The following is a 12,261-nucleotide window of genomic DNA, read 5'->3' as shown; positions in this document are numbered from 1 at the left end:
TGGTTTTGGGTCTGCGGGTACAAAAATAAAACGATTTAGAAGAGATATTTCCAGTTTAAATGAACAAAACGTAGTTAAGAAACTATGGTCCCACGAAGTTTATTAATACCAACATATCGAACACGCGTCCATGGATGTTAAAGCACACGGGTGGTAGAGTTCCCACCAAAGAGAATGGATCTAGAATGCGCGAGGCATACAGAGAACGCCGTGACCCATGTAGAACACCTGATCGTGTAGGTGTTCTGGCCCCCCTTGCTCGATTTTGCTGATTGACATCTCTTTCTAACCATCAGAGCCAATGGAATCGAGGGGAACTCCCACATACTCCTTATTTGGTAATGTGTGTGTGTTAGACTGCCGCATAGCCAAGACCGGAAGCTGCGATAACTCTGGTGGCTACCATTAGCAGCTAACTTTTACTCTCCGATTTGTACATAAAAATTGAATTATGGATTATAAATAAATACAAATATTACACAGAAACATGATCAACCTATGGATTAACCGATTCAGCCGCGTTTTTTCTCGTTTTAATGCCATTGAACAAGTCTTTTGATCAGATTGACAGCTACGGTGAGACGATCTCCCGTAAAAGCTCCGTAAAGGTACGTGTTGTGATGTCTGTGTTTGCTTCCCCTGTCGCAAGTTCGGATCACTCAGTGATGATATATATACCTAAACAATCTGTGGAACCTCAGCTTTAATCGGATATTTTGTATGTGCAGCTACGATAAGTAAGCAGGGTTGCCAACTTTGGGTACCTGGCTGGAGTGAGATTTTGATATCATGAGTTTAATTACACATATGCGCACTAAATGACTGCTATTGTGTCAGCAGCGGGAACTTAGCATAGGATATATATACAATATATACAAATACACAATATTGGACACAGACTATAAAGGGCACAAAGTTTCATTCACTATTATGAAAGTCAAACACATGTTTGTTTCCACTGTTTTATTGTGTGCCTGTGATAAGCAATTCATTGACTTATCGTACGATAAATAAAAATGAACTCGATAAATTGCCATTTACATGAGGATGTGACTAGCAATTTGAAAGGATGTACTGTAGTGCCGAGAGATAGGGAGTCGGAGGCGGTGCAATGGAGATGTGAAAAGGTACTTTAATAGAGAGCAGAATTGGACATGTTGTCGGGTTGCAGCCCGGGTCGACAAGAGAAAGAGCCCAGGAGGGCACACATATATAGGTAACACATAACATGTCCGTGTGGGAACAATAGCCGCAACTGTAGTTCCAAGTTTGAATTATGTCCCAGTGGTTAAATAGGTGGTCACCACAGTACTTGAATTATTATTATATATTATCATTATGTCAGTGGTCTAAAATGGTCATACAACGGTGCCGACAATATTATCGTTTATCGCAATAATTTCCGGGAAAATGTATCCAACAAAATTAATTATCGTGAGAGGCCTATACATGAAACACACACAAACAAATCTACAGACTTACTCCAAACTGCCAAATATATTCATTAACGCACTCTCACTCTCATATACTCTTTGACTCTATTTTGGCCTAGTAGAACAATAAGCAGCAGACTTTTACTTTTGTATAATTTCTACTGGATGTTAGATCTGCGCATGCGCAATACGGGTCGGGGATTGACCAACCGCCTCCCACTGCTCTGCTGTCTGTTAACGTTGTAAGAGTGGTGGGGGCGGGGAGGGAGCGGATCGACAGCTTGAGCAGCTGTCAACTCAACATTGTAAATAACCAACCAAAAACGATCGCCGGTTCAACTTCTTTTTGGCGTGAGAATAGTTGGGCAGCGTGAGAGCGTGAGATTGAGAGTGAAAGCGTGTGTCATACACCAGATGCGTGAGAGTTGGCAACCCTGATAAGGGTATCTTTTATCTTGAGTTCTGTGCCAAAGTGCGTTAGCATTTTTCGCTCAGGGGTCATTTAGGTGCCTCTTATGAGACTTGTGTTTTGTTTTGGTAAAAATGGTTTGTATCGTCAGTTAGCTGAGATTATTCCCGTTAATCTGGTATAACACATTAATAGGTTCTTAAATATTAAGATCGGCTGAGGCACAGTGTCGTGAAAAATAAATAAAAAGGACCTGCTGAGGGGGACCTTGGGGCTTAACAGGTTAAAACCAAAATGTGAGAGAATAGCTTTATCATGCGTAAAGCACAGATGGTTAGGCAGAAATGTGCGCTCCCCGCACCAGTGCCTTGAATTAGTCTGCCTCGGTGGAATAGCTCACAGGAACGGAACTCTCAACCTGCTCCCCTTCCTCTGTTTCTGCAACACAAACACGGTGTGATCATTGCCTGGAGAACTTCATCTGGAAAGCACTGCTACTGTAACATTAACTTGGACAACTTAATGGTGCAGTGTTATATTTTTTTACATTATATTTTATGCTAGTTTTTATTTTTAAATCCATCCAGTCTGTAGTTGTTAATGATAATAAATGATGTATAATACTCTGCAGCTCTTTTGGGATGTCAGGTCGGATGTCAAACTCTCCTCTGTAGAAATATTTTGTAAATGGAAAGAGCTAATATGACAAAGGAAGGGCCATTCTGCCTAAAAATGCCCAAAAAATAAATAAAATAAAATCAACTTTGTTTTTATAAATGACCTATAACTGTATATTAAGCATTTTAAAAGTACTAAAACCATAAGTATATCCATTGGTAACAAGTGCAAACACATCAATACATATACAGTACATACAAAGAGCAACATGTCAATCCCTATAATGAAGCCTATTATTATGTCTAAGTGCTCTTAGTTCACCTTTTGCATTAGTCAAATGTGTTTGCAGTATTGTGTAATGCAGCTCCATATAACGACTGCAAAAATCTACATGTTGAATCACCACTAACAGTGAAACATTACAATGTGAAGGGTTTCTTTTTCTCCATTGCACCACAATCGATTCCATAATGGCCCCAATTGAACATCAAGTATCGTAATTTGCAGTTTAAAGAAGTAACATATTCTGTAAATGAAATAAGACGATACTATTTGCCTATCGTTCATGTTCAAACCATGCATGAGACATTAGCTGTCTCATCACGGTCGCCTACACTGCACAAGAACTCTCTAAATGCCACTTGGCACCTGATCAATGAACATGTTGAGGCAGTGTGTTTTGAGAGAGTATTTCAATTGACTTTTTTACTGCACCGTAGGGGATACGTGTATAAGTCCCACTCAATGAAGGGCTTTGGTGGTTTAACAGACTCTGATTTACCACTCTGCGTTCAACATTTCCTCGTCAAAGGATGAGGAGTACTAAGCATCGTCTATATAATACGCTGGGTTTTGCCATAAATCAACTCCTTCTCTGTTTCTAGATTGCCACAAGCAGTTTTCACGCAAAGGATATTTTTTCTGCGGCTGCCGTAGCTTCAAGCGTCCCTGTAGGTATTTCTAAGGTGAATGGTTAGCTCACCATATGGGTTGTTATTTGCAAGACTCTGAGACGGAATGAGTAAATAAAAACATTACAGCCTGTCTAAACTCATGAACCCAGAGGGGAAAGAATAAACAATGTGCAGCTTTCTGAACAATGAGACAGACATATTTATTCTTTCATCCGTTCACATATTTTATAGGAAAATATCTCAGTGGCCCTATGACTAATTTACTGCAGGAAAGAGTATAATTAGAAGCAACTTAAGCACATGTTAATGACGATGCACGGTTTGATTGAATAGGATTTATTGGTTGCAGTTTGCAGACTCCGCACCAACTCAACAAGTGACCACCCATTTAATTTCCTTTTGGCATAAACCCTTGTCATATTGGCATTTTGTATGTGCTGTCTCAGATGTTTTTGTAGTTTATTCAAGGAAATGTTTTTAAGATCTGGCTTTGTGAGGTTTTGATAGAGGTTGACACGAAGAGATGACCGGGAACAATTAAAAAAAAAAAAGAAGAAATCAGGGTCTCTGATACACAACACCAAACACATAAAGCGAGTCATTGGTGATTATTTAGGTTTTGTTTTAGTTTTAGTGTACATTTATTGTACTCATAGTGGCTTCAATTCATCATTTATTTGTGGTAAAATATGATATACACACATGAGGCCTTGACCTGTGAATTATTGAACAGTTATCCTTTTTATAATAATAGAAATGACTAGTATACAGTAGCTTCTCATAACAGCACACCTATAAGTTATGTGTTTTCATCATGGTTTTCATACAACATAATATAAACCCTGCATTAATGATGGGTATCTTGGCACCAGGGTGGCTGATCATAATAGAAAAACACACTTTTTTATTTGTATTCCTATTATGTTCTGAGCAACTCCATGCTAAAGAGATAATAAGGTAATGCAGTACTGAAAAAGGAAACATTCTGTCCACCGTTGATTATAGAAAGCAGGTTTGAAGAGATATGCAAATAAAATGACACAGTAAGAAGCTTTGGTGAATTGGTATTCTGTGTAAGACTCAAACAGATAGTAGTGAGTGCCCCACTTTGAACTGCGCTTTAAGAAAGAGTTCGTAATTTGTGCTTACTTATTTGGCAAACAGTGAGTATGAACGCCCTGCACCAGCCCTGATTTCAGTGCCTGATGTTTAACAGAGAAGGGAGATTTGAACAAATAAACCATCAACTTGTGTTTGAAACATGATCAATGTGTGCGCTTTCACACCGGAGTACTTTCCCCCGTACTTTTCCCCTTTTTAGAAATGTTAACGCCCTCTTCCAGCTGGTCCCATCTCCATAGTACACGTTTCAGAGGCTCTAGACACCGGAGCTCTGTAGGTTATTTTTGTTTGCTACACATGATTATTCTCCTAACCGTGCCTCTCATTGTTTCTCTTGCAGGGAGTGCTTACAGGGAATGCATGGATAATGGGACGTGGGCGCTGAAGAGCAATTACTCCAATTGTGAACCTATTTTGGAGGAGAAGGTTAGTGTGGCAGGAGCAATCCTGTCAGGTCTTTATAACTGTAAGAAATGTGCTGACCATCTCAGATAAATGCTCATTACAACTTCTCTTTAATTATTTCTTATTACAATAATGGCACACAGGGGAATACCAATTAGATACTGTGGCCAAAGTAATGTGGTGTTTGGTGTTTGTAAATTGAATGGCATCTTATTTCTCCACACAGTGCAGTTAAAGTGTTTAGACCAGGGGTCGGCAACCCCTGGCACGAGTGCCAGCATTGGCACGCGGCACCGTAACCAGTGGCACACTAGGAATAAGTGGAATAAGTGTGCACAAATATTTAAATTGTATTTTCGGATCCTGAACGAGACCGCCGCCAGAGTGCGTCTCCCCGTTACCTGCAGAAGGAAGCCATGAACGCAACGCAGCCCCGCTCTCTTTATCTCCAGGAGACTTTCTGCCGCTTTCCTCCGTGGTGCAGTGCGGATCGTTTCACCACGGAGGAAAGCACTTCACAAATTGCAGTACCCATAAGGAGCTGTGCAAATGCCGCAGTTTTTGCGTGGCTGTGTATTTAGTTGAAAGCCCAGTGGCGATCTTTCATCGAAATAATATGCTACAAAGGGGCGGACTGGCCATCTTTGTGTTGAACTTTCCTGTCGGCTCCCAGACCGTAGTCGAGGAGGGCAGAAGCAACAAGCTTCAGGTTCAATAACCCACTTTAGCTTAAATGACTGGAGGCGAGCACTTCTTGGGAGGCCGTTGCATTTATTTAGCTGTTCTTCTGTTTCACAAAATACATCACAGACCTCTGTTTTTCTGCTTCCTCGTTTCACTTCCAGAAACATACACACGTTCCCTCACTGTCGCTCTACCATCCACAACACACATGCACAAGCCACACCCCTCTCTCTCTCTCTCTCTCTCTTAAAGGGACAGCGATCTCATCTCACTCTGCATGACCCTAATATCATAACATGTGTGTTCTGGATAATCACAGAACGGACGATTGTCCTTATTATTATGCCGTTTAAACCAATTATTTAAATGTGGTAAATGCCCCCCGTTGATAATTCTCGATCGTTGGCACGCTGATAACAATTTTTTTTTTAAATGGAACTTCATATCAGAAAGGTTGCCGACCCCTGGTTTAGACCTTTGCCTCCAGACTGCTGAACAAATTAAAAATCACAGTATAAAGCCAAATAGTAAGACTGATGAGCTGAAAGTAATTAGCTTTGGCCTGATTACCTCACATCTTGTCTGCTCATTGTGGGTTTTTCTGGGTTTTGCTCTATTTTCTCAGATTATTTTAGGCCGTGACATCTAAATTTGCTTCAATGACATTTGCTTTCTTTCACTTGACTTAAACCTCCAAACAAGATAGATTAATAAATATACAAACCTTGGTTCTATTCATGTATTTCTGTTCTCCTAACCTAATCTCTTTGTTTTATTATCCAGCATTTACATTCAAGAAGTAATCCATGTTTTGTCATTACAGAGAAAATATCCAATGCATTATAAAGTAGCGCTGATCATCAACTACCTAGGTCACTGTATCTCTGTGGGAGCTCTAGTCGTGGCCTTCGTTCTCTTCTTGTGCTTAAGGCAAGTACGGAAATAGTCCCCATCTAAATGTGTCCTGTATGAATGAGACCTCATTGAGCACAATCAGGGAAATTCACGTAATTTCCTCGGACTGCTAATCATTAACTCGCTTATGTCAAATGAATAGATCTCTGCAGCTCGGCTCATGTGGAGCTCTGTGGCGAAAGAAAGACATAATGTGAATTTCAAGAAGTCATGTCATATTTAATGTTCTGGTTTAAACACACACACACACACACACACACACACACACACACACACACACACACACACACACACACACAGACACGCACTATGGTTTGTGAAATGGGGAATTCTCAGCCAAAATGAATTAGATACAAAAATGAAATGGTCACTGTATTATTCTAAGATTAAAAACTATTACAAATTGTGTTAAACAATCTTACACTACTTACACTACAGATGTCTTGTCACATCCATACATCTGCTTTTAAATCATTAAAAAGTGTTCTGAAGTATCAAAATCTTCTAGTAGTCTGCACATTAATGGTAACAATGCACATACAAATTAAGTAAACTGAAGCATGTATTGGATATTTGAAATAAGTAGTACATAAATACATAAATGAAGAAATGTATGCCTTTTGTATGTAATCTTGGAGCCTCTAACTGTGACATACTGGTCAATAACTTGCAAACAATATGGCTAAAGGCCAATATTATTCAGACCTAACATCTCATTGCACTTTTAATAATCTGTTCCTCTATGAAAGCATGATAATAATACATGTCTTTATTTTGCTTGTGGTTTAGGAGCATACGATGTCTTCGAAACATCATCCACTGGAACTTAATCACCACCTTCATACTGAGGAATGTTATGTGGTTTTTGCTTCAGTTGATCGACCACAATATCCACGAGAGCAATGAGGTAACAGCATTGAACAGTTTTGTCTACTCGAAACATAAAAGTTAAGCTATTCAATCTTATAATACGATACGATACGATACGATATTACTTTATTTGTCAGATCAAGTCTGAAATTTGACTTGCGTCACAGTAGCTCCATGTCCAACATCAACAGACAAGTATCCAATATCCAATTATAACACATATTCATGTTGCTTTGAGTCTCCTTTCTTCTTTTTCAGCCTTGGTGTCGATTAATTACAACCATTTACAATTATTTTGTGGTGACAAACTTCTTCTGGATGTTTGTTGAGGGATGCTACCTTCACACAGCCATCGTAATGACTTATTCAACCGATAAGCTCAGAAAGTGGGTCTTTCTTTTCATCGGCTGGTGTGAGTATGCCCTTGTTGACAGTGCATTAGTAACACTGCATGTAGCTCCAGGCTGTGTTAGAAACAGTGTGATAAAGTTACAGTGTTTTGAATTTTGAATGAACATAGTTAATGTCAGCGACAGTGTTTGAAAACCATATGTGAGGTTTTCTGGTTTTAACCTTTTTAGAATAGTTTTTCCTTATTATGATTCTACAATATTAAAAGATGAGTAATCTAGGCTACCCTACCAAATATAAAGTCCAGTTATAATTGATGTCTCAAATGCAGTGATTTTGAACATTGAACTATGTTTTTGGTGTCTTTTGATTCCAAATCAAGGTTATGAGTTGTATTTCAAGTTAATTCTTGACATTTGAAAAGGTCATGGCCTAATTTATTAGCTGCTGTGGAGATTTCAATTATATCATGGTCTTCACCAGCAGTACATGTGCATGAGTAGTTTTAACATCCTAGCAGCTTAAATATCTTCCCATAATGAACAACTTCAATATCGTGTATTTATTACAACGGTACTGATTTCATTTGGAACCAAGTTCTTAAGCAGCTGACCCACATATTCACAAGGCCTTTTACTCCTAATAAAAAGGGAACTTTGCCTAACTGACAACACTTCAAGTTAACTCTGGTCAGCAAGTGAAGTGGATGGAAACCTTTTAGTGCTTCAGACTCAAGATAATACATTAATTTCATAACAGAGCAGTGCTGCAGCGAAGTGTGCAAAATGTAATCTTTTGTGCTTGACTTCCACTGATAAAATGAGTTTTGAGATGAGGCAGATGCCCTGTCATGAACACATGAATTATCTATGCTCACCTTGACTTAAACCACACTATTAAGAGACGCATGGTGTCAGAATAATCCGTCTTGAGGCAGACAAATCTTAGAAACATGTTTGTATGCTTCCCTGAGCCAGTCTGACATTTCCTTTCTGTCTGCTTATGTAATGGACATTGTATGTTCTGGCAGAAAGAAACTCTTCATATACTTAACTGCATCTAGGTCAAGCTCACATGACTCAAAAGAGATTTATGAATACAGGAATGGAAAAATAAATAGAAAAGTAGTAAATGACAAATGATTGGTAATGACACATGGATGACATGATTGGAAAGCTAATATTGACCTGAACATAGAAATACCCAAAGGCAGCTATCCATTTTATCAATCTACTTTTAATGAGTTAATCTGATTAAGATATGGCTGACAGCTTTTCTCGTGATGATTAGATTATCTGAGCAGATTAGTCTTTGAGTAAATTCACCTCATCAGTATGAAATTCAGTAAGCACTCCTGCAGGTGTTCATTAAACTTGTTTTGTTGTTTTTAATACAATTTAGATAAGTACCTACATAACCCACAGGATGTTGTTTGAATGAAAATGACATCATGAAAAATCATATTTTTTTCTTTTCTGTAGTTAATTTCATTTCAAACCTTTATTTAACCAGATTGGTCCCATTGAGATCATAGCTCTCTTTTTCAAGGGAGACCTGAGAATATGTATATAATGATTGCCATACAATGTTATTTCTGTTAAAATGATAGCATGCTTACAGCTGCAGTGTGTGGGGGGGGTCACATGTTGCAGCAGCAATAGAGAGGTGAAGTCCCGCCCATATACTTCCGACCCATGGGACCTTATTTCGGAAAAATAATGTATTGAAGTCAATGGAGAGAGAAAGATTATCTTTCGATCCTGTTTGAATTGTGCCACAAATTACACTTATGATTTTTAAAAAATCTTAAAAAAATCATTTCCATGTCAAAAAAGTCACAGTTTGTCGTAAAACTGTTGAAATATAAGACTATGAAAAATACGCAACTAGAAAGACTACATATCCCAGAATCCCAGTCCCGCATGCTGGCTCTTACGGAACCGACTAACTCCCCTTGTGTGTATGTACAGCTCTCAACATGCCCAGACTTGTAGTGATTTTCACCTCTTTTAATACTTTTCGCCTCATTCTGAAAGAAAGAATTGAAATGTGCCAACGTGACGGCTGTCTTGGTGTGTGGTGCGAGACGGGAGATGTTACTTCACAGTTTTACGACACATTTTTATTTTTTTGACTTCCAAAATTATCTTTTAAGTTGACAATCATCATATGTGTAATTCGTGGCACAATTCAAACGGGATCGAAAGATAATCTTTCTCTCGCCATTGACTTCAATACATAATTTTTCCGAAATAAGGTCCCATGGAGCTCCCCCGGAAAGGGAGGGACTTCGCCTCTCTATAGAAACCGGCTAAAAGCACATGGTAATGCTTTCTATATAATTACTCATTAACTCAGTCTAAAGTAATAAACAGGCAGTGCATACAAAAACATACAGGTAAAAGATTACAAACTAAATTCTGTACAACATGTTTTAGTCTTATTACTCGCAACACTGCATTGTCGAAAACCCAAGCGAGTAAAGAGATTAGATTTACCATTGTGTCACTAATTTAAATCTTGAGGGATTGTTAATAACACTTCATTAAGAAACGTATGGAAGTGGGTCTTGCACCATGGCCTTGATGTTACCTTTCAACTTGTACTCTTTCATCTCCATTAAAGTTCATTTCACTCTTCATTCCCCCTTATGATCATCTCATCCACTTTGTCTATAAAACTTTTATGGTATGCTTTAACTCATCCTTGGATTTCTGCACTCACCAATTATATTTGGCTAGAAGCCAAATTAGCTTGTTGGCTCACAGGCAGGGCAAAGATGTTAAGAATAACTTGCTCGCTCAAACGAAGCAGACCGTCCATAAAATTCACTTTGTGAGTGCTTTAGAGTAGCAGCGAGATATTTCAAAGGGCTTTCATTTTGTTTTTCATTTCATTTTAACCTGCAGCAAAAACGTTTGTTATGCGGCAAAGTCTCCAAAGAGTTTGTAAAATAAGCATAAGCTCTGAATTACAAGCCACATTAAGTTTATTTTTGCAGTAAATGCAAGTGTTTTAGTATGGAAAATGAGAAGTCAATAAAACCAGATATACAGTAGCACAAGAAAAGTTTTGAATGTCTGTTGAAAAGAGAGGATGGCACCCAAAATAAAAGCCAAACCTAATAAGATCAAATCCCCTGAGCCATGAATGAGGCGGTCCTCTCCTTTAATCATAACACTGCTACTAGACAACTCCTGCTGATTTGACGGATCTGTGTTGAAATGTGTTTCATGTTCAGATCAGAGAGCTGCGGTAGACCTGTGTGTGTGATGGATAATTCAACATGCTCTGTTCTGTTTCTGAGATGATTTAAATTGATTTAAATAATTATTTTTGCATCCATTTTGTGACAAAGCTTTTCTCATGTTATCATAAGTATTTCCCAATATGTTTTATGTATTACTTGTTCTATTATTGACTTTGATAAAGCTCCCACTCCATAACATTTGTTATTCAGATAAATATTCATTTTTCCATATTCAACAGTGAAAACATATAGGATGTCTCTTCTTATTTGGTCTGCTAAGTTTTTCCGTTTTGATCCAGCTGCACAATGTTTTAAGGGTTTGTTGTTGAAAAATGTTGTCTGTTTGTGTTGTCTTTTGATTTCTTTAGGTATTCCATGCCCTATAATTATTGCCTGGGCTATAGGAAAGTTGTATTACGAAAATGAACAGTAAGTTTAATTGAAAAATCGATATGTTTTCTCGCACAATTTTTTTATTAGGGTTTTCTTGAATTTTCTTTTATTGATTTTCTTCTTCTGTCCACAGATGTTGGTTTGGTAAAGAACCTGGGAAGTATATGGACTACATTTACCAGGGACCAGTCATTCTTGTGCTTTTGGTGAGATTCGGCACAGAAAGGCACTGCATTGTACAACCACTGCTGTTATTTTCACATTATCCGAAGAAATTGTTTGCACAGTACATTTCTCACTTTACACTCTCATGGGAGGTCTCACTGATGCCTGCTTGAAGATGTTCTGAAAAATACAATAATATGAAAATGGTTTCATAATGAAGCGGTTTCCATTCTTGGAAATATACATAACTTGGAATGGTTGAATAATCTGCCTTTACAGGCAATTTCAAGCACAATAATTCAAAAAAAAAATCTAATTGTATTCTTGGTATGTCTCCACTAATGGTTCTGTCTAGCAACCACTTTTGATTTGTGTGCTCCTCTAACAATTTGATTTTGAAAGAGGAGGGGGCTTTGACTTGTGTTGCCCTCTCCTCCTTCTACTCAGCATTTAATGAGCAGAACATGTTTGCTGGAGAAAATTGCTCTCAGTTTTCTTGTGAACGGTTACCGTAGCACAGGGTTCAAGGCTAATTATTTTCTCTCTTTTTTTCTTTCTAGATAAACTTTGTTTTCCTCTTCAACATAGTAAGAATTCTTATGACCAAACTAAGGGCTTCAACCACGTCTGAAACGATACAGTACAGGTGAGTTGAGAAATAAATCACATTTCTCCTTTTGTTTGCTTTGACAGCATGTACTTAAGAGATGATGAAAACATTGGCATCAAAGG

The 12,261-nt window shown here is 38.2% G+C and overlaps 1 protein-coding gene across 1 annotated transcript in view; it reads left to right on the top strand.

Moving 5' to 3' along the window:
- LOC104942411 (corticotropin-releasing factor receptor 2) overlaps window positions 1–12,261 on the top strand; it is a 48,841-nt gene that overhangs the window by 31,572 nt on the left and 5,008 nt on the right. Inside the window, exons 3-9 of the mRNA XM_010767631.1 lie at window positions 4,837–4,922; window positions 6,409–6,515; window positions 7,290–7,407; window positions 7,629–7,782; window positions 11,340–11,400; window positions 11,498–11,570; window positions 12,090–12,175. Of these exons, the coding sequence (XP_010765933.1) occupies window positions 4,837–4,922; window positions 6,409–6,515; window positions 7,290–7,407; window positions 7,629–7,782; window positions 11,340–11,400; window positions 11,498–11,570; window positions 12,090–12,175 (685 nt within the window). The remainder of the gene's footprint in view (window positions 1–4,836; window positions 4,923–6,408; window positions 6,516–7,289; window positions 7,408–7,628; window positions 7,783–11,339; window positions 11,401–11,497; window positions 11,571–12,089; window positions 12,176–12,261) is intronic.

Source organism: Notothenia coriiceps, unplaced genomic scaffold (assembly GCF_000735185.1).
Source record: "Notothenia coriiceps isolate Sejong01 unplaced genomic scaffold, NC01 NC01_scaffold00004495, whole genome shotgun sequence".
NCBI lineage: Eukaryota > Metazoa > Chordata > Actinopteri > Perciformes > Nototheniidae > Notothenia > Notothenia coriiceps.
Note: the sequence above shows the minus strand (reverse complement) of the source record. Positions and strands in the feature narration are given on the sequence as shown.